At 43.6% G+C, this 27,915-nt stretch overlaps 1 protein-coding gene across 1 annotated transcript; it reads right to left on the minus strand.

Annotated features, from left to right (window-relative positions):
- Positions 1-962: 962 nt before the first annotated feature.
- On the minus strand, positions 963-26,436 carry METAP1 (methionyl aminopeptidase 1). Its single transcript, XM_053403982.1, has 11 exons — positions 26,143-26,436; positions 16,464-16,515; positions 14,700-14,812; positions 13,421-13,481; positions 11,816-11,907; positions 10,822-10,905; positions 8,774-8,912; positions 6,719-6,850; positions 5,698-5,841; positions 4,145-4,210; positions 963-3,254 (listed from the first exon to the last, which is right to left on the minus strand). The coding sequence occupies exons 1-11, from the start codon at positions 26,254-26,256 to the stop codon at positions 3,091-3,093; spliced, it is 1,161 nt and encodes a 386-aa protein (XP_053259957.1). The 5' UTR covers positions 26,257-26,436; the 3' UTR covers positions 963-3,090.
- Positions 26,437-27,915: the final 1,479 nt, after the last annotated feature.

Consider the following 27,915-nt stretch of genomic DNA (forward strand, 5'->3'; position numbering starts at 1 on the left):
CCATTCTGCAGAATCCAGTATCCAAAACAGGCTCGTCCCTGAGCATAGCAAAGTAAAGGCAGGCAAGTTTAGCAGTGCCCTCTTTAAAAATGCCAGGCTTCCCATTTATTGGACTAATACTAGCACAATATATGGGGAGGGTTTAATACACCCCCCATGCAGTAACTCCTGCTAACTCCTTTTAAGCTTTGAAAAAAGACTGTTCTACTTGCATCTCATCCTATTCCCTCCCCCCTTTTGCAAGGGTGGTAAATTAATCTACACATGCAAATTAATCTACTGAAATTTAAGGGCCCCAAGTCGTGTTCCTTAATTTCAGTGGCTCTACTCTGAATAAATCCTAGTTTCACAGCACCATTTGCCATATAGTCCTGCATTACATTATTCTGTATAACTGGTTTAGGCTTGCGTGAGCTGGAAAAACATACACAAAAAAATTCCTGCCTTCACCTTCATGGGTTGTTTTCCTAGCCAAACCCCAATTCAGCAATTACTTACCAGGCTTCTAGCTAAGATTTTTTATATTAAAAGGTAGAGCTTGGGCTACTCAGAGAGCTTCATCTGTACCAGAGGGAAGATTTTGCATATGCAAAAAATGGGTTAAAATGTAGAACATTCCTCTCCCCTGCCCAGTTGATTTTAGTTGATTTTCTCACCATTAAGTCTTTATAGAGCTGCTTGCAATTCATGAGGGAGGAGGCAGCTTGTCTTACCATTCAGGAAAGAACACTATAAATGTCTGATTCCACTTTGTTTGCAGATTGAAAATGTGCATTAAAAAGCACATGTAGTAGGATCAGTTGGGCCCAGGGCTGAACATGCCCTATTTCATCATCACTGAATGGTTTCCCTGAAGAATCTCTAGATTTAATTCCATGAGCTGAAGTCAAATCCTTTAATCAAGGAGAAGATTAAAAGGGAGAAGTAGGTTATACTGCTTAAAAGTAACTGGCAAAATAGACTCCAGGGTCAACCATCCAGACTTTTAATCTCCTTAAATGTATTGCATACATTGGTTAACTCCACTCAAGATATATTGCAGCCTGTTTTGTTAAAATCTCTGCACATGCACGAAAGTGCTTGTAACATTTCTGAGTCACTTTACCGCCTCTTAAACACATTACAGAATGAAAAACATTGTCCCAACAATACACTTTCAGAAAGAAAAAAACAACTGAGGCACTCTGGGAAAGATTTCTTTCAATTTCTTGTTGAGTTTAGTCACAACCGCCCTAAGCTGTCTAAAGAACTGAAGTTATGTGCTGTTGACATGGGTAAGATGCTGAGGGTTTTTCGAACTCCTTGCAATTCTTCTGACGAGATGTCCGACACCAGAGTAGAAATGTGGCATGTTGTGCCCATGATTTTATGACCTGATTTCTCTTCACTAGTTTACTGAACTCCCAACATTGTAAGGTTAGAGTGGGCACTAGGCAAGAAAATGTGGTTGAAAGAACCACCTTTCTCTGGAATGGAAGCCTCAGCAGCAACTGCCTAAGCCCAACGAAACAAATCTTCCCCAACAGCAGTAGTAGTATCTCCCAGATCTGTATTACAAAGTTACCGCTGGAAAAAGTGGGAGGATAAATTATGCCAGAATTGCCCGTACTGTACCTGGCCTAAGAACACAAGCAATTTCAAGGGCTGTCCAATTTTTGCTTCTTTCAAGTGCATTATCTTTGCTTAGAACAATTTGCTTTGGTGAAACAATTGCAGTGGGTAACTGGAATATCGCACAATTTCCACAAAGAGCCATGAAAAGGTGGTCAGACTGCAATATAAAAACAGGATCAGCAACTTTTTCTCTATTCTGTAGACACAGTATTCAGTCTTGGATCCCCATCATCCCTCCCCACTGGCTAAAGTGGTTGGGAATTATTATTACTATTATTATTATTATTTAGAGAATGATGGGAGTTGTAGTCCGATAGTACGGGGGGGGGGGCAAAGTCGAACACTTGATATAGACCAATTCTCATGACTACTTGGTGAAACCTCTCTCCTTCAATCCAGTGAGGTGGTTTTTTGGCCATCCCAGAATGGGAGTATCCAGAAGAGAAGTAGCAATCCAAACACAGAGCCATTGATCCAGCTCCTGCAAAGTAGCATGTCACAATTTCTGTAATATTAACTGAAACCATGCACCAAGTGGTCTGCCTGGCAGGCAACCACTTGGCCATGGTGACATGCACATAAATTTACTGCAGATTAGAAAGATGCTGTTAAAGAGATGGGTCTTGGACCTCTGGGACATGCCCTTCTTTAGAATGCACACAGGAGAACAGAAACTCTTCCCCATTTCAATCGCATTCCTTATCTAAAATTAAAAACTAGCTGCTTCAAAGCGAACCTTGGAACATCATTGGCTGCCAAGCACTACCCGTCTTGAGGCTGTGTTTTGGTAAAAAAAAAAAACTGCACAGGGCAGCATTTCAGTAATTTTGTCCCTCCCCAGCCCCCTTAGACAGAGAACTACCTGTAGCAATTGCCAGCCAAAGAGAAACAGGCCCATCAATTAACAGGCAGATATTATACTTCCATATACAGTAACAACAGGGTGGAAGAGGGGTAGACAGAACAAAATTCCGATTCAACATTTTCAAGTAGAAAATTCCACCGCTGAATTATGCACAGATGAAAGCCCAGTCCATTTAAACAGCTAAGGAAGGGTTGTCTTTGGAACAAGAAAAAGTTTAAACTCTCAGGTGTTGTAAAAACAGAAAGGCTTGTTTCTGAATCCTTGCATCCACCACGAAAAGAAGCTGTGTGTGGCTGCTGAGAATGGCGGCAGTGACAGAAGCCCGGCTGAGGGGGTGAAATGAGGTACCATAAGGACAATGATTTGAAGAAAAAAAAGAAAAGTTCAAGCAATGTTGGGGTGGCAGGAGGGCAGAGACTGAGGCTCTAAAATCTCTCTGCTTTTCAAGCCTACGGCATTAACCTCTCAATGCAAGGCTGCATCTCCTACCTACAGTCAAGAAGAAGAAAAACAGGTGATAAATTCCCCCCCTTTTAGCCTGTACTCTTAGTGAAACACATAGTACAGAGCAGAAGAGATGCTTGGGTTCAGGCCTCCCAGCTTGGTCTACACTAGCACTGAGTCATGAAGTGAGGGCGAATGCTATCCAGCCGGCGGGTTAGGATGTCACACCCAGTATCTGTGACCAGAAGTGTGTGTTCAAACTGGGCAGAACGCTTCCCGTCTCGCGTCACAGCAGTCCAGCCATCAGGCCAGGTCTCATCTTGCCACCCACCTAATGAGAAGAATGCAAAAATTTAGAACTTGTTTAAAGGGGGGAGAACGTCATACATTTTTTAAAGGAGTCTGATCGGCAGTTTCAGGTTTTGGTGTTGTTGTTTTTACTTTTGTACAAATAGCCTTGATGCCTGTGTCTTTTCTTCCTGCGCCGCCTCTATTCACTTCCATTTTTGTTGTTGACTGGGGCATTCTGCTGACACTCATAATATACTATCCCAGCATATTGCTTCCATTCATTCGTCTATTCGTTATTTATTTTATGAACCACTTTCTATGAGGCGTATCAAAGTGATTCCAGTATAAAAAGAATGGCCAATAAAAGCATCAATAATACAGCACAAATTATCTCCTTAATTTAACTAAGGTCTGCATTGTGCAAAATGGTTGGCGGATAGAGAATCTACCTTACCAAATCTGTTAACAATGGCTGAAAATGGTCTGAAATGTAATTGTTACACAAAAAGGTAGAGACTAGGTAAAAGGTTGAGAAAAACAAAGACCACCTCAGAATCTCTTGAAGTAAAGTCTTTTAAGAAATATGATGCTCTTTTCTGGTGTCTAATTGGACCTGGAATGTTTTTGCGAGAATTTGACTGTTCATGTGACCTTGTTAAGAACTGGTAACATTTCACTTAGATGACTTTACGGGTGATATAATCCTTTGTGCCCACATGAACAAGTTGTAATGCCAGGAATACAGTACATACTGCAAAGACATTATTTAGTAATGCTCAGTAGGAAATTGCTGTTGTAGTAAATAAGTTATATGTGAGCCACAAAGCATTGAGAAGCATTAACCCTGTAGGTGTTTCCTGAGTAGAGACCAAGAAAAGTCATTCAGAAAAATGGCTGCAATCAGAATTAGATCCACAGCTGCATAATTACCTTCACAAATCATTGGTTCTATTGTAAACGCATGGCCAGGCTTCATTACACCAACAGCCTTATTTTCTGAAAAGGCAAAAGGGATCAAGAGAGTGTAAGAGTTCGCAGAAGGTAAGAGATACAAGATAAAATGCAATGGGAACTTAATGGTGGTAATTTTGTTTCTACCTCTGGATTGGGATACAACACAAAATTGCGGTTTGTGCCAACCATAGTGTTGAAAGGTCAAACTATGGTTTTTTGAGTTCTGATTTACAACATGCAAACCATCGCTTGACTGCTTTGGTTTCCCATCTGCTCAACACACAGCTTAAGTTCACTCCTGCCCCATTTCTATGGAGCAGCAGCCTCTTTAGGTGAAGTAATGGGCCCAAAGTCATTTGTCAATTCAGAATGCAACCAGTCCCAGTTAGCACAAACTATGGTTTGCAAATCAGCCTCACAACTGGTTTGTAAATCCAAAAGAAACCGTGGTTTCAAAGCAGGCTCAGGTTCAGATGTTAAAATGATCCACAGTTTAGCTAAACAGCTCACCATTCCGCATTATTCCCGAGACCAAGGCGCTAGCTATATTTGAGGAGATACATGTGTGGTCTATACAGGAGCACAGACCAAATTGTGGAGCCAATATTGTGAAGTCAGTCTCACCGAGGACATGTAACGTATGTCAATATGCATTAGAAGTCTTTCTCTGGGTGCCCCAGCCAGGTAAAAAAGCAGGTGTGTGGCAACTCGGGAGAGTCCTTTCTCACTGGTGGTGTTTGTTTGTGGACTGCCCTTCCACAAGAAGTAAAGTCCGCTGCAAGTCACTTGTTTTGTAATTTTATTGCTGTTGGTTTTGAGTGTGGATGGCACTGTTTTAAGCTGTCCTTTTTCTGCTCTTAGGTTATTAGATTTCTTTTTTAAACAACAACCTTAATTGTTCTGCTGCTTTTATTGTTGAACTGGTGGTCTTTGCATGCCATTTCAAATATACAGAGATGATAATAATATCAATAAATATATAGCGGCTTCGTACAGGCAGACCTTTAGCCCAGCTCTGTCTGCTTCAAATGGCAGCAGTTTCATTAGATCCTTTGTACTGGGAATAGCAGAGACAGAAACTGGGGCTCCCTGCATGGAAAGCACATGCTCTCCTACAGCCTTCCTTAACCTAATGCCCACTATATGTCTTTGACTCCAACTCCCAACAAATACAGCCATGTTGGCTGGAGCTGATGGGAGTTTTAGTCCAAAACATCTGAAGAACACCAGGTTAGAGAAGGCTGCCTTACCGCCTTGCTTCCGACCTATAATAAGGCGTATTTAAGCTGATAATCGCTGTCACAAGGATGGTTAGAGAAGGAGGTTACTTTTTGCTCTTGTGCCAATCTGAATTGAACTATGTGAAGTATGTACCTCTGCTACCTCTGTAAAACTTACCCCAAAAGCTCTTTATGGCTACAGCTCACAGGATGTGGGAATTCATTATTTTAGTCTGGGGAAGTGCATGGAATAGTTAATTCTTAATGATTGCTATCAACTGAGAAGCAGCAGACACTGCCCATACTTACTGGCATAATGTGGCACATTGGGAGCTGTGTGGAAAAGCTTATGAATCCCATGCCCGCAGTAGCTCCGAACTACGGAAAATCCATTGGCTTGAGCATGTTTCTGTATAATATTTCCCAGCTCTCTATATCGAACACCAGGTTTCACTGCAAAGTAAGTCATACGTTACTTTACTAAAATGAACACAAACAGGATCAGCTAATTGATGAAGGCAAAGGTTATTATTTGTATTTCTGCCCAGCAGAAATGATCCTGTGTGTGCACAAGAACATTCAGCAACAGGCAAACACTACCCCTCAAAGGAATTCTTACGGCAGAAAAGTATTCTAAGGGAGGGAATTCTAATCTAATACTTCAGAAATGCAAGATTCAAATTCTGATATTCAGACACTTGTGCTGGTAATCTTTTCCAATCTAGGTTTCACTGCTAAAAATAATAAAGAAATGAACTTTTGCAAATGCCAAACATTTCATGGGAAATAACTCCAGTCATCTGTGCAACCTACGCTTTTTAATGTTTAACTGTCAAAGCTCACTGTCTGGCCTATTTGCAGACTATCCCACAAACAAAATCAAAACAAAAAGCTTACAGCGTGCCTAAAGCTGATAAATTTCAGAGTATGCCTTCAAACACTTCTGTTTATTTAATATTTATCACCCCTTTGTAAGGACAGAAATCTGACAAAATAAACAGACTGCAACTATCAAGATATCCAGAAAGAAATCCTGAACTTGAGGCTCCATCTCTTTCGTAGCTAAATCTCCACAAAGGAGTCCATTCAAGCCTCAGTATTCAAGCAATTTATTGCAATTAATCACTCCAGATTGATCTTTGTATGCCATTCAGTAGCACTGAAGGTATAGCTTTTGGCAGTGGTTTGGCACAGTGCATTACCTTGGATTAAGGCACACTCCATAATGACACAGCACCCAGAATATCTAGCAGTCTATCAGTCGCATGTCAGAGATAAAACAAGAAAGAAAAAATGAGACATGAAACCATAGGCTCCAGCCAGCCCTTACCTGCATCAATGGCTTGCATTAGGCACTCGTATGTCGTCTGAACTAGCCTCTTTGCACCCTCGTCAACTTCCCCAACGTAAAATGTCTCATTGAGATCCCCATGATAACCATTACGATAAACAGTAATGTCCACTGTAAAGAACAAGAGAAAACATTGCATTTCCTGTATTACATGTTTCTGACCCTAAAATTATTATAAAAGAAATGTGATTAAATCGAGGAAAGATGCCATAAAACCAGCAAGCACAGAGGGAATGAGAAGCTATATTAAGAAGCTTTCCTGACATTAAGGCTATGCACACTTTATTAGGAGTAAGCACCCATGAACGCAGTGCTTCCAAGGAGGCATGCAAAGGATTACACTGCAAATCGACTTCTGTCATCCCCAGACAGGTCAGAGTGAATGGGTAACAATGTCATATTGGAGAAGGAAGGGGGAACTTTAAGATAAAAAACAACCAGCTGTAGCCAATAAAAAAATCCTTTTGACAGCAATGCCCTGGTTTATGATGTGCGTAAACTGTAAGAGTTAACGTGGAGACAATTCTACTTTGAGACAGGTGGACTTCATGGGACAAGCTTTAGGCCTCTTACAGCCCTAGGATCTGGGGATGAAAACCAAGAGTGGAGAAGCAGAGCCATAAGCTCAATGTGAGAGCGTTTGCTCTACATGCAGAATGTCCCAGGGTCAATCTGCATCAACTCCAGCTTTTAAACAAAGGGGTGCAGAAAGACCTCTCATGAGACTTGATGGATATAAGTTTACTTGGCCACAGTTTCTGCTTTAAAACGTCTCACTGCTGGTCAGAAGGGACACTGTGCTTGACACAATCCTGGTCTGATTCAGTACAATAAGCCTGCACCTTACGTGCATTTGGCTTGATTCCAACCATACGCAGCTGAAGGCAAGCTGGTTGAAACTGCACACGTCGACTCCCAAGCAAGGTGGAGAGCATAAAAGCTCTTTTGCACCAGGTCTGCTTGGGTTACCCGGCACAAAAAGAGCATTTAAGCTCTCTGCCTTGCTTGCTGGGCAAGGCCTGCTCAGTGTGCCAGTTCTCACTCTGCACATCCCACTAACTGTGGGGCGGCTTACAAGGGCTTGGGTATATGCTATTTTCGTGCATATATGTAACCCTTGGAATTGAACCTCAATGTAAGAGACAAGCACACTGTATAAGGTAACTTCATGGGGCTTGAGGTCAGAGGGTTACAACCAATGAAGTTGTTCCATTAACACAAAACCCTCCTCTCCTTCAAGCCCTACCCCAGCCCCAAAATCTTCTCCAGAAGACTGGGGAAAGCCTAAAAAAAGTTTTGGGAGGGACAGGAGCACACACGGAGAAGAAGTCCCACTGCACAGGCAGTAGTCTTTGGGCTAATGGGACGATTTTGTTGGCTAGAACCCACAGCTTTGCAGGGTCCAATTTTAGGAGGCAAATTTCAAGTAGCTCACTCCACAATAGTTCCAGAACAACTCATTATTTATTCCAATATGATTTCAGAAGACGTGCAGGAAGGCACAGACTAATCACTTGAAAAGCCAAAGTACTTGGGTAGGGAGCCAACAGGCAATGCAATGAATTATATCCTGCCACTATTGGAAGATATTTAGAACGCACTGTTGCAATTCCTCCCCCCCCCCACCACCACCACACACATTTCCTCCATCTAAGGTCGCTGTGCTATCATTCACCAGGATGTATAGCAGTACTGGCCGCAAAAGGGATCAGTGCGCCTGAGCCCAGTTCACACATCCCATATAGAATATTCATTTTCAGCTTTGCTTCTGCACAATAGAAAAAAAGAAATCTCTTATGGAGAACACGCCCCCCCCTCACACCAGCACAGCTTACAGTTTAATTTACATGCACCTAAGCAAGAGAAATGAGTTTCGCCATCAGAATTTTTTTAAAAAACCAGTAAGACCAACCTGTATTTCCAAGGCGGGGAGGGGGGGAATCCAAATATAAGTCCTATTCATTAGTGGCATTTTTCCAAACACCATACCAAGTTTTTTAAAGGATACTAAAATTACTTAATCGGTTTTCCTACCATTAACGATATCACCCTCTTGTAAGCGTCGCCTGTCTGGGATTCCATGGCAGATCACTTCATTTACTGACGTGCAGCAAGACTTAGGAAAATTGTAATAATTCAGTGGGGAAGGATAGCAATTTCTGGCAATGCAAGCCTGAAAGAGATTTTGAAATATTCATATTATTCTAAAGGAGTTAGGACAAAGGCAAGGGGCCTAAGTGTGACAATCTGGAAATATGATCCACCAAACCAGCATGACTTATGTCCAAGTCAATTTATTTAGGAATGGGCTGGTAACCTTTTCCTAGACCAAATGTTTCAGTGCTGTGGTAAGCTTCTGGTTTACATGGGGGTCTTCTTAACCAAACGGTCCTGTGAAACACAGCTTGCTACTCTACCCTACATTAACAGCTGTCTGACTCATATGCACATTACATGCTTCCATGTAACATATCCACAAGGGGGGGGGAATCTAAATGGTTTTTTGAGAATAATCTGCCCCTGGCTGTGAATTCAGGAGCTGGTGCACTGAGGTAGCCAAGGGACTGAGCTCTGAACCAACAAGTCCCCAAGTCAAATGTTTCCCATACCACAAACTCCAGACAGATTTAGGCAAGTCATAGAATCATAAAATCTAGAGTTGGAATGAACCCTAAGGATCATCTAGTCCAAGCCCCTGCAATGCAGAAATATGCAGCTGTCAGGCTCCGGAGACTCGGCTTCCTCCCTCCCTTTGGCCATAGATAAGCAGGACAAAGTGAAAATAGTCCCTTATCATTTAAAGTGTCTTTAATGATCAGAGGGGGGGAAAAACAGAGCAGCCATCCTTGGAATGAAGGTACTCCCAATTAAGGTTTCCACCCACTTTCCCCCACCCTCCCAGTCACTTCCGTCTTGCAACCTGATCTCGCAACCACCGTACTTTTTGTGTAGCCACCTTATCTGCTCTACGTGACCTTGGACTGATAGGCTGGACACTTTCCAGCGAGAGAGTGTCTGTTGGCTCTCTCTCTCTTCCAGTTCTTCTTCACTTTGCTGTTCACCCCCCACCCCAGTTCTTCCCAACTTTTGTCTTCAGAACAATGCCCCTCTGCAAACCACTGTTCCAAATCGATACTGCCCCACTGCTCCTGGGCAGCTTCAGGCTCTTGGTCAGGAGCAGGGGGGTGGGGAGGCTCCCACCATTCCTCATCAGAGCAGTACTCCTCAGCCTGGTCTCTGGCAGCAGCTGTCCCATACAGGGATCGAACCTGCAACCTCAGCGTTATCAGCACCAGGCAACATGGGGAAGGACCACAGCACAAGCTCTGCATACCAAAGGTCCAGGTTCAATTCTAAACATCTCCATTTCAAGAAAGGATGAAGTAGAAAGACCTCTGTCTGAGACCCAGACCTGCTGTCATAGGCTATAATATGACCTGGTATTAGGCAGCTATGTTCAATGCACGTACAATAATACGGACCTACCTTACAAGGACATTTTAAAAGCTTATCTGAAGCCCCTGGAACAACAGTGCCATATAAATGCTATGCACTGTCATCACCATATTTTAAAAATCTTTACTTTTCTTTAAAATTATTTCCTCCGCTTAATGCAGCAATGTGCAAGTCTGAAACCCTGCTGAGATAACTTCTATTAATAATTTAAAAAACTATTTCCACTGCAGTGGGAGGATGGGTAGAGTTGCACCTTAGTGCTTACAGCCTCCTTGAAATATCCTGGCATGTGTGCCAGAGTGGCATACGGGGCAGCAGAATGCCACATCCTACAACTACTGTTTACAGAGCAAATTTGGTAGGAAAGAAGGTGGGCAAGGAAGGACATTTTACAATACTATATTGGGCCCATTAGAGAATGTCAGAGGCTACACATATGGAAGCAAATGACACCGGAGAACCTTTGGCATTCTCAGGTTGCTTTAAGAAATGGGAATCGTGCTTTGAGCGATGGAGTATGCATAGTTGTAACTGCACAGGAAAATCAAGAAAGCGTGTTATCAAATATACCAATTATAAAGGCACAGCAGAAACAAAAATCCAGAAGCTCAGTGAAGTATCCTTACTAGATGAACAGCGTGGTCTATTTCTTCAGTAGTTACACCTGGCTTTACCATCATGGCAGCAACATCTAATACCTCTCTAGCAAGCTGCAAGACAAAGGAGCAGAGTTTATCATCAAGACAGAGGCCACATTCACATATAACAAGTCAGGGTTTCCAACTTATCACAGGTTACCAATGAACAAGCAGAGAATTACTACACTTTGGCCAACAGCTCTCACTTTGCTTCTCCCCTAGAGTGAGCAAGAAAAACAAATGAAGAAGGCCTTGACATCCTGTTATGTCCAAACCAGGAATCTGCCATGCTGCTCCTTAAGCCATAGTCACTAGCCCCTAAGCAATGGTTTGTTGTTGGTTTACGGACTGTGGTTTCCTAGGAAGTGGCAAACCATGATGCCTCATTCAGACATTACAAGAAGTGCAAGGCTTTCTGGTTTGTTTATTCTGCCCACGTCAGAGGAGGAACGAAATAGCAGCAATCAGAAAGTATGCAGTAGGTCACTGCTAATTCATTGTAAGCTACAGATAGGGCAAGACAGACCATAAACCAGGACAAAAGTTCTTGTGATAAGAGAAGTGACGACCAATACCAAATGCGATTTCCTCCCCATGAAGTCTTTCCCCCAGGAGGCAGAAAATAAGTGGTAGGCATATTAAAGCATGCATAAAACATTTGATTAGTGCCTAAATTTTAAAAAGTCATCATGCTGGCTAAAATATTCATTAACCAGAATTTCACGTACAAATCTTGACAAAACAAAATGAAATGTGGGGTACAGTTTTTAAAAATCCTTATACACAAAGCCATGCAATTCTGGCAACTCTTGAGATATGGACCTTACCAGAAATCATGCTCAACATTATTCATTACATATGGTAAGATTTCACCTTTTTGGGTACACCTCAAATTATTTGTGCTTTTCACTCACACAAGCATGCAAAAACTATTCCCTCTTAAGATTTGTTGGGATTATAACATATTCCAAAATAGACTTACCCTACACACTATTCGCATCCCTTCTGTATCTTCTGCTGAAAGAATTTTTATCTGAGAAGTTCCTTTAAGAGCCTGCTCCGATTCAGACATGCCTAAAGAGAAACGTCAATTATTACCTAGTCATAATAATTTTTAGTTAACGGATGCAATTTCCCGTATCCCAAAACCTGCGCTAATGTAACTGAAATAGCTCTTTTCAAGAGAAGCAGTAAAATGACACCCCCCCAAAAAAAACCATCCCCAGAGTGGCAGTATTAACATTTAGCTTTTGAGTAGCAGAGAGATCCCTGACAATGGGTTAGTAGTGAAAGTATGCAGAGGGAGATGCATGACAAGAGGTTTATGATATAAAGGGACACAAAAACCACATACCAAACAGCACTTGGGAAAGTGACTTTTCTTCTTCCTCATTCTCACGTTTTGACTACCCACCCACCATATTTGCACCCCCCCCCTTGTGAAAGAAAAGCCTAGCAGGAACTCAACATGACTCAACTCTCTGACTTTTAGAAAACATCTGAAGGCAGCCCTGTTTAGGGAAGTTTTTAATGTTTGATGTTTTATCGTGTTTTTAATATTCTGTTGAGAGCTGCCCAGAGTGGCTGGGGAGGCCCATTTATAAGTAATAAATGTTTTATATATATTATTTAGGGGTCTCCAAACTTTTTTGGACCTGGGGGCACATTAGGAATCTAGGAAACTGTTGTGGGCAACATATACAGTGGTACCTCAGGTTAAGTACTTAATTCATTCTGGAGGTCCGTTCTTAACCTGAAACTGTTCTTAACCTGAAGCACCACTTTAGCTAATGGGGCCACCTGCTGCTGCCATGCAGCCGGAGCACGATTTCTGTTCTCATCCTGAAGCAAAGTTCTTAACCCAAGGTACTATTTCTGGGTTAGCAGAGTCTGTAACCTGAAGTGTCTGTAACCTGAAGCGTATGTAACCTCAAGAACCACTGTACACAAATTCATGGAAGCACAAAGAATGATGTACAGGCTTTCACCACTTCCCACCCCAGAAAACAATCAGCACCTCTACACACACACACCAAACAAATTGAATACAGACAGAAACTGCCCCCTCAAAAAAGTCAAACCCTCTCTGCATAAACAACAAAAAAAGCCGAGAGTATTGGTGAGCACTAAAGGGGATGTCTGAGGGGGCTATAGTTCCCTTGCATATCTCATGGGATACCCCCCTTTTTATGGACTCTGATCAAGGGGGCATTCAAACATGATTTTTTTGGGGGGGGAACCTCTCCCCAAACTTACTTTTTTCCCAAGCAATTCATTTGACACAGTTCTCTAGCTAGAAACTGTGGCTGAAACAGCATGGACTGCTGCTATATACTAAATTTCTGCTATCCAGTGAGAGCATAGAGTCAATGCTAGATTTGGGGATTCAAGAAACATCACTGTTTGAGACCTTCACAGGGGTTTTTAAGTGCTTTTTGAAGCCTTGTTTTCTAAAGGAACTGGTTGCTAAAAATAAGCTTAGCTTTTGATAAGCCCATCTGAGACAAATCCATTCTGAAAGAAAATTAATGTAGCCTAAATCAAACGCAAGTTTGAAAAGTGAGAATTGTTCTGTATCTGCAATTACCTAGCGGGTGATCAGCATAATCCGGCCTTTGAATGTAACTCGGCACAGGTCTTGTTGGCATCTAAATAAAGCACAATTGGGATTTAAACGTATTTATTTTCATAGCCTATCCAATAGCAATTGTTTAAAGCCAAATTTATTCCCCAACAATAAAACCATGGCTTCAGATTATAGAGTCAGATTTTTGGTAGTAAACAAACCATAGTTAAGCTGAGCAGAGTTTGGACAAACAAACAAACAAACAAACTATGGTTTCAGAAACTATATCTTAATAATGCAAACCCACCAACTGAGGAATTTATTTAGTAAGAAGAACAGGTAGTTATTATTTTTGTTTGTTATTATGGTTTGTATTTTTGTGTTTTTATATTGTAAACTGCCCTGTAAACTTTGGCAAAGGGCAGTATAGATATTGAATAAACGATAATAATTTCTGAGCAAAGAAATCATAAGACACTGCTTTTGGGGAAACCCCAAAATGATTGTGCTTGTTGTTACATTAATCAGATCTACTGCAGAGGGGAGTGATTACCCTTTATTATCAAGTGTTTCTTCAAAAACTGAAACACCAGATGAATTTAATCTCCCACTACTACAGGATGAAAACCCTCTTCCACAGAGCATTCAGTGCACAAAGGCAAGAGCAAAGTTACCTGCTAGCCAACTTTGTATTTAAACTCGTGTCCCACATACATACATTCCGCAAGCTTTCTGGTTCTGCAGTACCGCCACAGAGATTCTGTCTCCCTGCTTTGCCCCCATTCCAACTTCTCCAACACAAAATGAGCTATATGCACCAAATCCCACGACACACTTTGAGGTTCTTAGTACTAGAGGACCAATAAGTGTTGCCAAATCAGATCTACTCACATCAAATTGCTCTGCTGCTTAGCAGTATAGGCTCAGCCATTTGCAGGCTGAAAGATACCTGTGGGCTGGGGAATGGAGCATGAGAGCATGACTATTAAATTATTGAATATCCAGCTAAAATTGATTTGACCGCCCCCTTACTTTCCTTTGCTCTCCTTCCTTCCGTAGGATTAATTTATACTCTCCTAATGCTGTCTTCTAATTTATGATAGTGCCTTGACTTTTTTTTTGCTGCATATTGTCCCCTGAAAACCTAACAACCAGAATTGTGTAAGTGTCTTACAAAATTACAGTTCTATTACCATTTTTCCAACTGGGCAGCATAATTGCTAAGAAATTTTCTTACTGCAGTTTGATCACCAGCAGGATTTAAAAGTGATACACCATTTCAGTTATTTCAGCTACTTACCAGTGGATAATGTGGCCTAAGTTTTCCAGTATATCGATAGCCAGCCCAGGGATCTGTGTTAATGTCACCATCTACAGTCCAGGCAGAAACCTCCCGCTTCGCTTTTTCATCCTCTGTAAAAAAAACAAAAAAAAAACCCAACAAAACAAAATTACAAAATAATGCTATAATTATAAGACAACCAACTTCATAAAAAACCCAGAAGGAACATCTGTCAAAAAGGAATTAGAGAAGTATATTCATAACTCTTCCTTTTCCTTTAGAATAGGACTTTTTAAGCTTGCTTTTCCCTTGAAATACAGATCCAATCTACTTTTTTTTTTGTTAAAAGGCTCCTGAAACTGGATTAAGATATGATACATAAGCAACCTAACCTAGATTTCAAGATTGCAACTACAACCAGAACACAGATCAAATCCTTCAACCTTGTCACTAATGGCAGTAAACACAGAACCATTATTTGAAAGTTTATGGCTTCCACGAGTGCCACGGACTTTCTGTTCACTTTCTGTGCTTTTATTTGCATCAGCTTCTCTCAACCACATTGGCCATTAATAATATTCCAACAGCATTCCCAGCTATTTAGAAACAACTTCTGATGCGGTGAAGAACAGCAATGGTTAAGAAACAAAAAAGTCAAAACTCCAGTAACACACCCACTCACACTGGGTAAGATTGAGTGCATGGAAGACTTGGAAAATAAACAGAAGCTTTTTTGGGGGGAAAGGAACTAAAGCCTCAAACCAGCGTCTGAGATACACCGATTCAGACAAGTGTAGCCTCACATGTAACTGAATGCCCATCCAAACAAATAAAGTAAACAAAAAAAATTATTGTACATAGAAAGGAAGCACATCAGGGAGAAGGCTAATCGTAAGCCCTTTCCCCCCACAACACCTAGCTTTTTGTTTGAGAGAATGTGAAGGGAATGTGTGCTGTATGGAATTGCATGCAATCACATACAAGTCCATACCTGCAATTTGAAGTGGTATAGTCAAGCTATGTCCAACCGGTTGATCGCGATCTACAGGTCGATCGCCTGTGCGATCGTGGTCGATCACTGGGACATTACTCCCGGCGCTATGTCCCTCCTTTGGCACTGCACTGAACGTTTTGGAACGCAGAAAGCAGAAGTAGTATTCCATTGCGTGTGATCTACATTGGTGTTGTTGCTGGTGAGCGGTTTGTCGCATCACCCCACCCAAAAAGCTCAGCAACTCTGTGAAATGCCCCCTAAAAAAAGCTCAACAACTCTGTCCAACCCAACCCCCAAAAAGCAACAACTTTGGCTCCTCCTCCCTCCAATGCCAATTCTTTTATACTGGGAGTAGATCACAGCCTCTTGAGAGTTGGACGTGCCTAATGAGAATTGGGCCAGAATTGGGAGGGACTTGGAAAGTACTGCCTAATAAAGGAGCACCCATCTTCACACTGGCCTTAAATTGACACTCACAGAACTTTTCTCTCCCTATCTAATGGTCTTGAGATACAGGAGAGTGGATTTTGGTTGAACATGAAGATAAACATCTTAACAGAAAGAGCAGTTCACAGTGGGACAGATTACCTAAAGGGGGCCAGGCTCTCTGTTGCTGAAGGTCTTCAAGCAAATGCTGGAAAGCCATCTGGAATGCTTTAACAATGGAACAACTGCACTGAACCAGGGGCTGGATTAAATGGCTTACAACCCTCCCCTCCCCACCCCCTATAACTCTGTGCATGTCAGGGCGAGAAAAGAGTATGATAAAAGCAAAAGTATTTTCTTACTTGCTTTCTTGTGTAGCAACTTGTGAGTAGCCCAGCTTCCCTTAAAACATTCCTTAAAGAAAAAAGAAAAAGGCAAGTGGTATAAAGTTAACAATGCTTTGCAATATATTTAAATCATATAAAGTACCGTAGTTCTGCAAGCTACAAGACATAGACTATAAAATAGACAGGAGTATGTTTACATCGTTAAGAAATCCAATTTCAGTTCAAACACAGTATGTTAATTGGAGAGGTCACATATGCACCACACATTTAAAGCACTATGATACCATTTTAACAGTTCATGGGGGAATCGTGGGGAACATAGTTTGTTAAGAGTGCTGTGAGCTATTAGGAGACCCCTGTTCCCATCACAGAGCTACAATTCCCAGAGGATTACAGAAGAATAACTCCATGACAAAAGGACCAATGGCACAGGTGAGGAGAACCTTCTTAGTACTCCATGCTTTCCCATTATTACATTGATGGTAATCTACCCTGATCAATATTTTCACAGCACCAAACAAGTAATCAGCCATATTATGGGTGGAGACTGCACCACTGCCAGCTCCACAATCCCTTAACTCCCTCTGCAGACTGTGTATGGATGCTTCCCTGTTTCCTCTCCTGTCTGCAGGTGCCACCCCTCCCTGAGCCTCACATACCAGCTGCAAAATCCAAATCTAGCACTGACACCAAATCTAATTGTTTATATGCTTCCATTCGCCATGCCCACCTTTCCGTCTTCCAAAAGGGGTCAAATGTGCACATGAAGCCATGTTGAATCAAGTGAACATCTCCCGCTATGTAATTACCAAGAGCAAACGTGATTATTTCACGAGCAGCTATGTTATGGTGAAACTGTCCCATTTTCCTATTCTTGTAAGAAAAGTAATGGGATTTATGACACAGGAAGATTTTCCATTTTGTTTATTTGCTACCTCCAGAAGCAGCTTCAGCTAGCTCAAGAACACCATTTAGCTAGAATGGTAGAATCATAGAATCATAGAGTTGGAAGAGACCACAAGGGCCATCGAGTCCAACCCCCTGCCAAGCAGGAAACACCATCAGAGCACTCCTGACATATGGTTGTCAAGCCTCTGCTTAAAGACCTCCAAAGAAGGAGACTCCACCACACTCCTTGGCAGCAAATTCCACTGTCGAACAGCTCTTACTGTCAGGAAGTTCTTCCTAATGTTTAGGTGGAATCTTCTTTCTTGTAGTTTGGATCTATTGCTCCGTGTCCGCTTCTCTGGAGCAGCAAAAAACAACCTTTCTCCCTCCTCTATGTGACATCCTTTTATATATTTGAACATGGCTATCATATCACCCCTTAACCTCCTCTTCTCCAGGCTAAACATGCCCAGCTCCCTTAGCCGTTCCTCATAAGGCATCGTTTCCTGGCCTTTGACCATTTGGGTTGCCCTCCTCTGGACACGTTCCAGTTTGTCAGTGTCCTTCTTGAACTGTGGTGCCCAGAACTGGACAAAGTACTCCAGGTGAGGTCTGACCAGAGCAGAATACAGTGGCACTATTACTTCCCTTGATCTAGATGCTATACTCCTATTGATGCAGCCCAGAATTGCATTGGCTTTTTTAGCTGCCGCGTCACACTGTTGGCTCATGTCAAGTTTGTGGTCAACCAAGACTCCTAGATCCTTTTCACATGTACTGCTCTCAAGCCAGGTGTCACCCATCTTGTATTTGTGCCTCTCATTATTTTTGCCCAAGTGCAATACTTTACATTTCTCCCTGTTAAAATTCATCTTGTTTGTTTTGGCCCAGTTCTCTAATCTGTCAAGGTCGTTTTGAAGTGTGATCCTGTCCTCTGGGGTGTTAGCCACCCCTCCCAGTTTGGTGTCATCTGCAAATTTGATCAGGATGCCCTTGAGTCCATCATCCAAGTCGTTGATAAAGATGTTGAATAAGACCGGGCCCAAGACAGAACCCTGTGGCACCCCACTAGTCACTCTTCTCCAGGATGAAGAGGAACCATTGATGAGCACCCTTTGGGTTCGGTCAGTCAGCCAGTTACAAATCCACTGAGTGGCAGCATAGTCAAGACTGCATTTTACCAGCTTCTTTACAAGAATATCATGGGGCACCTTGTCAAATGCCTTGCTGAAATCAAGGTAGGCTACATCCACTGCGTTCCCTTCATCTACCAGGCTTGTAATTCTGTCAAAAAACGAGATCAGGTTAGTCTGACATGACTTATTTTTCAGAAATCCATGCTGACTATTGGTGATCACAGCATTCCTTTCTAGGTGCTCACAGACTGTTTGCTTAATGATCTGCTCCAGAATCTTCCCTGGTATTGATGTCAGACTTACTGGGCGGTAATTATTTGGGTCCTCTCTTTCCCCCTTTTTGAAAATAGGGACAACATTTGTCCTCCTCCAGTCTGCCGGGACTTCGCCTGTTCTCCAGGAATTCTCAAAGATGACTGCCAGTGGTTCTGAGATCACATCTGCCAGTTCTTTTAATACTCTTGGATGCAGTTCATCTGGCCCTGGAGACTTGAATACATCTAGACTAGCCAAGTATTCTTGTACTATCTCCTTAGTTATTCTGGGCTGTGTTTCCTCTGCTGAATCATTTGCTCCAAATTCTTCAGGTTGGGCATTGTTTTCTTTATCGGAGAAGACTGAGGCAAAGAAGGCATTGAGGAGTTCAGCCCTTTCTGTGTCCCCTGTTTGCATTTCACCATCTTCTCCTCTGAGTGACCCAACTGTTTCTTTGTTCTTCCTTTTGCTACGAGCATACCCATAAAAGCCTTTTTTGTTGCTTTTAACCTCTCTAGCAAGCCTGAGTTCATTCTGTGCTTTAGCTTTTCTGACTTTGTGTCTACACGTGCTGGCTATTTGTTTGAATTCCTCTTTGGTGGTTTCCCCCCTTTTCCATTTTTTGTACACATCCTTTTTTAATCTTAACTCAGTTAAAAGTTCTTTAGATAGCCACCCTGGCTTCTTTAGGCACCTTCCATGTTACCGTCTCATTGGTATTGCCTGAAGTTGTGCTTTTACTATCTCCCTCTTAACAAACTCCCAGCCATCATGAACTCCCTTTCCTTTTAGTATTACTGTCCATGGGATCTCACCCAGCACTTCCCTAAGTTTTATAAAGTCGGCTTTCTTAAAGTCGAGAAATTGAGTCCTAGTATGCTTGGCTGCTCCTTTCCGCTGTATAGTAAACTTCAGAAGAGCATGATCACTCGCGCCTAATGATCCTTCCACTTCTACCCCACTAACCAGGTCATCAACATTGGTTAGGACCAGATCTAAAATTTCTTTATCGGAGAAGATTCGTTCCGCGAGTTTCTTCTTCTTGCGAGTTTTTTGTCTTGCGAAGCACGGTTTCCCATAGGAATGCATTGAAAATCAATCAATGCGTTCCTATGGAAACCGCCTTCAGACCAGGTCCGGGGACAGTCTGTCCCCCGACCTCTTCTGAAGGCTGGGGGGGGGACAAGGGCTTTTCTTCCCACCGCCAGCCTTCAGAAGGCTGTTCTGAAGGCTGGCGGTGGGAAGAAAAGCCCTTCTCCCCACCTCCCGCCCCGCAAGCTCCGGGGACAGGAGGGCTTTGCTGCCGACCGCCAGCATTTTAAAAGCCCCCGGGACAGCGGAGACTTCTTCTTCTTTTCTTCTTGCGAAGCAAGCCCATAGGGAAATTTGTCTGGCGAAGCACCTCGAAAAACGGAAAACTCTTCTTGCGAGTTTTCCGTCTTGCGAGGTACCACTGTACTGATAAAGAGAGATTTGAACCTTTTGGCTGGTTTTTTCCCCCCAGGCCCTCTACTGTACTTTCCCACACTGGTGTCTTCACACAAAACACCAGATTAACTTGACACACACTGCAACCCTTGAATTGAGACAGAAGCGCAGCCCACTCCTGTTATCCTCCATAAACTTATTTAGACAACTAAGGGAATTCACTTCAATAGGAAGCGCCTTGTGATCTTCAGATGAAGGGCGGTATTTAAATTTAATACATTAATAATAATAATAATAATAATAATAATGCCAAAGTCTTGTTTTTGTCCCCTTTTTTAATCACCCTCAAAAAACAAACAAGCATTATTTGCCTGTGAAGCATCATCTCCAGCTCTGCGCACAACCTTAAAAACAATCATTCAGCTGCCAAGACAGCGATAGTCAAAATTACTCATGTTTTCTTTACTCAAAAACATTCATTTTTTTGTCACACTCACCCCCTCCCTGCTATAGAAAAATATGGAATCTGTCCCACTGTGGGCGATCAGGAGGACTCTGAAGTTCCAGATATGATGAAGGAACCATATTAGCATTTTTATGCAGGCCAGAACCATTTCCAGTAAGAAATAAGGCAACATCCTTAAAGCTGCTCCCACAATCTTTAACAGAACTAAACATGAACCAGCGGTGGAGCCTGTTTCACACAGAAGCAGTACCAAGTAATAAAAAGGCTGGGTGTTCTCTTTGCTCTTTTTGGACTACGCTCCTAACATATTAAGACAGTGGCTACAATCTATTCCTGCATTGTGTGGCAGGGAGGTAAATACAGACCCATGTATAATGTGGGTACCAGGAATACAGTCCGCCAGTCACACGCAAAAAGCGTTCATGTCCTAAAAAAATGTCCTACTGAACGCTTATGTTTCTGTTTACCAGCAGTGTGTTAAAAGACAAGAGAACCGCTTTTAACAGCAGCAGGGTTGTTTTTGTATTATCATTTTATTTATTAGAAAGATAAGCTTGGGAGACTTACAAAAACACACATTAAAAACAAGTGTAAAAGCAAGAGCAAAAACATTATATATAAAAGAACAGATGCAACTCATCCCTATCCCACTGAAAAATAATGCTGGATTGGATTAACTCAAGGTCCTTCCGAAGGCTGTTTTCAAACATAACACAAGGGATGAGTCATCTCCTACCACTTCGTTTACTAGGGGATGAGATTTTCTGTTTTTGTGGTGTCTAACTGATGAAGGCATTGCTACCAGTTCCCCAACATTTGTAAATGGGCATTCTTGTGTCAGCGAGAGCTGATCCAACATAAGTTACCACTGCAAACTTTGCAGCTCTTCCAAATGGGCCAACTGCCCTTACAAAGGGGAAATGATGCTACTTTTATTTTTAATCACTCCAACAGTAAGAGCTGTGTGACAGTAGAACGGACTCCCTTGGAAGGTGGTGGACGCTCCTTCACTGGGGGGTTTTAAGCAGAGGTTGGGAGGCCATCTGTCATGCATGTCTTGGTTGTGATTCCAGCATTGCAGGGAGATTAACTCGATGACCCTTGGGGTCCCTCTTCCAACTCTACAATTCTTTGATTCTATAATAACTCAATGCAAACAGCTTGTGGGGGTTTGCCTGAAAAGTGGTATATGAATAACTTAACTATATATCGTAAATGAATGTGGTCTGGTACTGAAAACAAAATTTATCGTGTGCTTGGATGCACCCTGTCCTTTCATTATAACTAACTGGCTCTGGTTGGTAGATCTTTGGGTTCTAGTAATAAAAACAAAGTAGATTTGCACAAGCCTAAGTCTGCACATTACAGCACGGACTTGTGTTTTTGTAAAGTTTATGATTCCAAACACAGGCTTCGATCATTCGGAGCCAATGGGTTGAATAGCAGGTTGGACCTTCCAACCTGCTGGTTGCACCTTCCAAGCGTGGACACTGAGCAGATCAGTCTCATGTAGGTGGGACATGTGAAAAACTGACATGTGAAAAACTGACATGTGAAAAACTGAACTCAAAGCACCACTGAATGAACTAGATCAGTTTCAGTACAGCCATGCTGACTATGGCTGATAGAAGTAATCAAAAACATCTGGAGGGCACCAGGTTCACAAAGGCTGATCTAGTCAATCTCAAAGAGCTGGTCTGGGAGCATATGATGCTGCTATATCACTCTGCCTACATCTAACGTTGAAGTACGAGTATCCTTGATTATATAGCTATTCACACACAAATAGAAGGTATAAGCTCAGATCCCATCTGCGTGTATGCGATACTGGAGGGTTTCTGCCCCAAACTGCATCATTTTACACTCATGTTTACCATTTTAATGTTCATTCACGTAGTGTGAAGAGAGAGACATCTTTCAAGTTTTGCTTCTTTTGTCTGGTTGGTGATAAAAAAAAATAGTCCCAGTCCAACCCCTAGTATTCCCAATTCTAAGCGTCAACTAGTAATGAGAAAGGTCTCTGCCTGAGACCTTGGAGAGCTGTTGTCACAGTGCAGACAATAATGGTCTAAATGGAGAATTACCAGTAATTGTGCCTCTGGATTGCTGAGAACTGCAGGTAGGCAGAGCGCTGTCTGTTTGGACAGAGCACAGGCATCTTGTTTGGCCAATGTGAGAACAGGGTGCTGGATCCAGCAGCCAACTTCGTATGTTCTTTGGATAAATTATCTGACTTGCATCCTCACATTTCTATCTTATTAATGTTACTCTTCCACCTGGTGCTCTTTTAGTTGTTTTGGTGCAAAATTTAGTCATTTTTAAATCAAAACACACTGAAGATTCCTATCGGCCTTTCAATGTATTAAAGGTCACTGTAAACAGATACCGCTCTTATCACTCAGAGCTTTTAGGAGCCTGAGAAACTAGAATGGCAACTCTAAGTTGCAGTAACTGTCTTTTTAGAACTCTCAACTCTAGGATAGTACAGTGGTACCTCGCAAGACGAAATTAATTCGTTCCGCGAGTTTTTTCTTCTTGCGAGTTTTTTGTCTTGCGAAGCACGGTTTCCCATAGGAATGCATTGAAAATCAATCAATGCGTTCCTATGGAAACCGCCTTAAGACCAGGTCCGGGGACAGTCTGTCACCCGACCTCTTCTGAAGGCTGGGGGGGGGGGGGACGACAAGGGCTTTTCTTCCCACCGCCAGCCTTCAGAAGGCTGTTATGAAGGCTGGCGGTGGGAAGAAAAGCCCTTCTCCCCACCTCCTGCCCCGCAAGCTCCGGGGACAGGAGGGCTTTCCTCCCGACCGCCAGCATTTTTAAAGCCCCCAGGACAGCGGAGACTTCTCCGCTGTCCCGGGGCGATTTTAAAATGCTGGCGGGTGGCAGCGAAGCCTTCACTGCCGACCCCCAGCATTTTAAAAGCCCCCGGGACAGCGGAGACTTCTCCGCTGTCCCGGGGCGATCTTAAAATGCTGGCGGGCGGCAGCGAAACCTTCGCTGCCGACCCCCAGCATTTTAAAAGCCCCCGGGACAGCGGAGACTTCTCCGCTGTCCCGGGGCGATCTTAAAATGCTGGCGGGCGGCAGCGAAACCTTCGCTGCCGACCCCCAGCATTTTAAAAGCCCCCGGGACAGCGGAGACTTCTCCGCTGTCCTGGGGCGATCTTAAAATGCTGGCGGGCCCCCAGCATTTTAAAAATGCCGGCCCCCAGCATTTTAAGATCGCCCCGGGACAGCGGAGACTATCCCGGGAAGGCAGGCGGGGGGGAGCAAAGACTTTTGCCCCCCGCCGGCCTTCAGAAGAGGTCCAGGACCTCTTCTGAAGGCCGGCGGTGGCCGAAAGTCTTTGCTCCCGATGGCCAGCATTTTAAAAGCGGTCCGGGATAGCGGGGAAGCGCAGCACGCTTCCCTGCTATCCCTGACCGCTTTTAAATGCTGGCGGTGGGGAGCAAAGCCTTTCGGCCCCCGCCGGCCTTCCTGGACCTCTTCTGAAGGCCGGCGGGGGGCGAAAGGCTTTGCTCCCCACCGCCAGCATTTAAAAGAGGTCCCTGGAGGTTTCCCTATGGGCTTTCTTCTTGCGAAGCAAGCCCATAGGGAAATTCGTCTGGCGAAGCACCTCGAAAAACTGAAAACTCTTTCTTCTTGCGAGTTTTCCGTCTTGCGAGGCATTCGTCTTGCGGGGCACCACTGTATTATGTTGCAGCATCAAGATTCAGAGATAGCTGAACACAACACTGATATATTTCTAACCCCAGAAATTAAGTGGTAAGTAGTAAGCCTATATCTCCAGGACTCAAGTACTTCTCTTTTAAAATATTGTTTTATCACACCTCTTGCTATGTGTGTAATTATAATGGTACAAGGCACAACAAAAAGATTTTACTGTTTGTGTCTTTGGGCACTTTATATTGTTTGTGTTTCTTTTAATCAATGGAAATGCCATTGAGGTTTGAGAGACTGAATGATTTGGGGTTTGCAAGACTTCATGCATTCTACATTTCTTTTAAGAGGGGGGAAATCTATTATTATCGCATTTATAATTACAGTTTCCTGAAATCAGCATATTAGGAAATACAGTCAGTCAACATCAGACTACACCGTATTTCATTCTTTCCAAGAAATTTAGCTCCGAAGGACTAAAATCTGCAAAGTCAACTATGTATGACTATAACCAGGAAGACAGTTGTGTCACATGGCCAAAGAAACAACTCCACATGATGCATGTTAAATAATTAACCCATGAAACTTTTAGCACAGTACAATGTCAAAGCCAATCATCAAGTGTGAATTTTTGAAATATTAGTTAAGAGGCTGTGTGTCAATCCCAGTGATTAAATTTCCCATGAGGCAGATACCCTAGATATCTAAGACAAAGCATACTTCTAACCCATATATGGGCAGAAACTGGCTTGCTTCTGAAAAATAAAGGTGCCACAGTTCAAACTGACTGAAAACCTCACAAGTCAGACAAACTGCAAACCTATGCATGCAAATAAATGATGAAAGTAATGTTCCCCACACATGCTCAGAGTCACCCTTCTCAATTATGTTCTAGGACTAGGTGAGACAATAAAAAAGTAAAATAGTTTCAGGGCTGAGTCCTGGCTCCAATAAAACCTCACGCTGAAACACACTGTGCACAAATAGTGCCACCAAAAAACAGAGTTCTCTATTTTGTTTCTGAAGCACAAACCTGAAGCAAAATCCACTCTGCAATAAAAATGTCTGAAGCACCGAAACAATTACTTGTAGATAGGCTGAGGGAAAAGCACACACAGCCATCATACCCAGCCCCTTTCTCTCCGAAAAATGCCCTGCAAATCTTGATGACAGAGCTGAAATAGATAAAAACAGCTGTTGCACATGGAAACACAGAACAGGGGACACACAAAAGGAAGAACCGCTTCAGCATTTCTGTGGCCTGTTTGCAGCAGGAGGCAGCGGTGTTCCGTAGGCTCCCCTGGTCCAGAATGGGGGCCCCCAAACCCAGCTCCTTCCTCACCTCTCCATTTCGACCTGTTTAAGAAACCCAGGGCCACAACAGGAGGGCGCTGTTTTTGCCTGGGGGGAGGCGGGAAGGAAACCCACAGAGAGCATAGAAACGAGCAAATAAAAAAACCCGTGTCTGTGTGGTTCAGACCTTTTCCAGGGCACCCAAGAGAGAGGGAGGCAAACTTGAGAGGCAGAGAGAGTCCTGCTTGCAAAGGGGGCTCGGGAGCAGGCCCCTGGGAAGCTACTTCCGAGTAAAAAACGTGCTCGGGCTGCCTGAGGACGGGCCCAGCCCTCATGCGCCACCTGCTTTTCGGGGAGGACGGGAGGAGCTGCGGCGGGAGCTCCGGTAGCCATTCGCGGGCATAAAAAACCCCCTCCCAGGAAACTGTGGGAAGGCGGGCAGCAGCCGTGTTTTCCCTCAGCGGGCAGGGAACGTGGGAACGCCGGCCAGCCCGTGTCTTGGGCTGGGAGGAGGAGCAGCAGCCCGCGCGCCTCTGTCTCGCGCGCGGGCAGCAGCAAGGGCTTACCTGCGAGCAGAAGTAGGAGCCCTGGATGCCCAGCTTGATGCAGGTGGGGCACTGCAGCTTGGCCTCGCTGCTGCAGCCCGACGTCTCGCACACCCGGGCCTCCACGGCCGCCATGCTGCTCGCTGGAGGAGCCACCGCCGCCGCCGCCGCCACAAGAGCGGCCCAGCCAGGCGGCGGCAAACCGGGAAAGGGAGGAGGGAAAGGCGGAACTCTCCGCTGACTGAAACGGGGAGGAGCTCCAGGCCCGGCCTTGCCCGGCCCTGCCTTCGCTTGCCCGCTCTGGGTAGGCGCTTCCTCCGGCGGCTGGGCGACAGCGGAGCAAGCCGACAAAAGGCGGGGTGTGTGGGTGGGTGGTTGGAGCAGGGCGGGAGTGGGTAGGCCGAGCCGTCGTCATTTCAGTCTCGGTTGCAAATATATATATTTGCCTCCCTCCTTTCCTTCATGTCCGGGTGCATTCAGCCCAGGGGCGATCATGAGGGCGTGCCTCTGGGCATGTGCAGAGTGCCTTTCCCTTCTACAGACACGCGCAGCTCCGAGGTTGAACTCCCGAGTCGTGTGCGCCCTGGCGCTTCTCGCTCCCGAATGTAAGCACGAGGGATCCTGTTCGGATCCCCGAAGGGGGCCTTCCAACTTGTAAGTTTGATGGTGGAAGAAAAGGTCGGGTTGCTGGACGTGTTCTTCCCCAGGTTCTGGCGGCGGAGTAGTGGTGGTGGTGGGAAAAGAAGGGCTGTGGTGGGAGTTGTACCGATTTGAGGGCAGGAAAGGCCAAAGCGGGTGGGAGGTCGACTGTCAATGGGATGATGCTTCAGGAAAGCCCCAGTGTAAGATCTGTCCATTTCATTGCCCCCCCCCCAAATCTTATATTCAGTTCTCCACGTTTTGCAGCAATTTGCAATAAAAAAAAAGAAACTTCACCAGCACATTAGTGCACACGTTTTTATGTGCAGTTTTGGCTAATGTGCACTTTTTTTGCAAGTAATTTCCCCCAAAGCAATGCATTTCTCTGTGTTTTATGTTCACCAATATATTCAGTATTATGCACACTTTCCCATTCAAATCATTGACACTTGATTAAAAGTGCTTTGTTTTGGCTGGATCGTGTGCATGCGTGTTGTAAACAGTGTTGTTTTTGCTGTTTTATTAATGCAAAAAGCATGAGAGTGTTTAAAAAACAAAATCAGCAAAACGGTGTATAGAAAATCAGATATGCAAGATTTCATAATAGAATTTTTGATTGATTTGATTAGATAGCTTTACTTTGAAAGTAAAGTGTTACATCTTACAGCAGTGGTGGCTAACGGTAACCCATGACTAGCAGACCAGATACAGCACCATTTTGATGCTAACATTCACTTTGGACCCCAGTACTTTAAAACTGACCCTTGACCTAAGGGTGCTGTCCACTAAAAATTGTCTTTTGAATTGCATCAAAAGGAAGCAAATGTTTGGCTGAACTTCATTGTCTTCCATTATTTCCCTTTATCCAGATGTTCTACTTCAATCACAAGGAATTACACGTGGAGGGGGAAAAGAGAGAAATAATGGTTTTACTTGTTCATATAATTTTAAGTTTGCAGTTTTAATATTATTGTACGTTCCCAGTACGTTTCCGAGCACAATTCAAAGTGTTGGTGCTGACCTTTAAAGCCCTAAACAGCCTCGGTCCTGTATACCTGAAGGAGCGTCTCCACCCCCATTGTTCAGCCCGGACACTGAGATCCAGCGCCAAGGGCCTTCTGGCGGTTCCCTCATTGCGAGAAGGTTACAGGGAAC

This window comes from Podarcis raffonei, chromosome 9 (assembly GCF_027172205.1).
Source record: "Podarcis raffonei isolate rPodRaf1 chromosome 9, rPodRaf1.pri, whole genome shotgun sequence".
Lineage (NCBI taxonomy): Eukaryota > Metazoa > Chordata > Lepidosauria > Squamata > Lacertidae > Podarcis > Podarcis raffonei.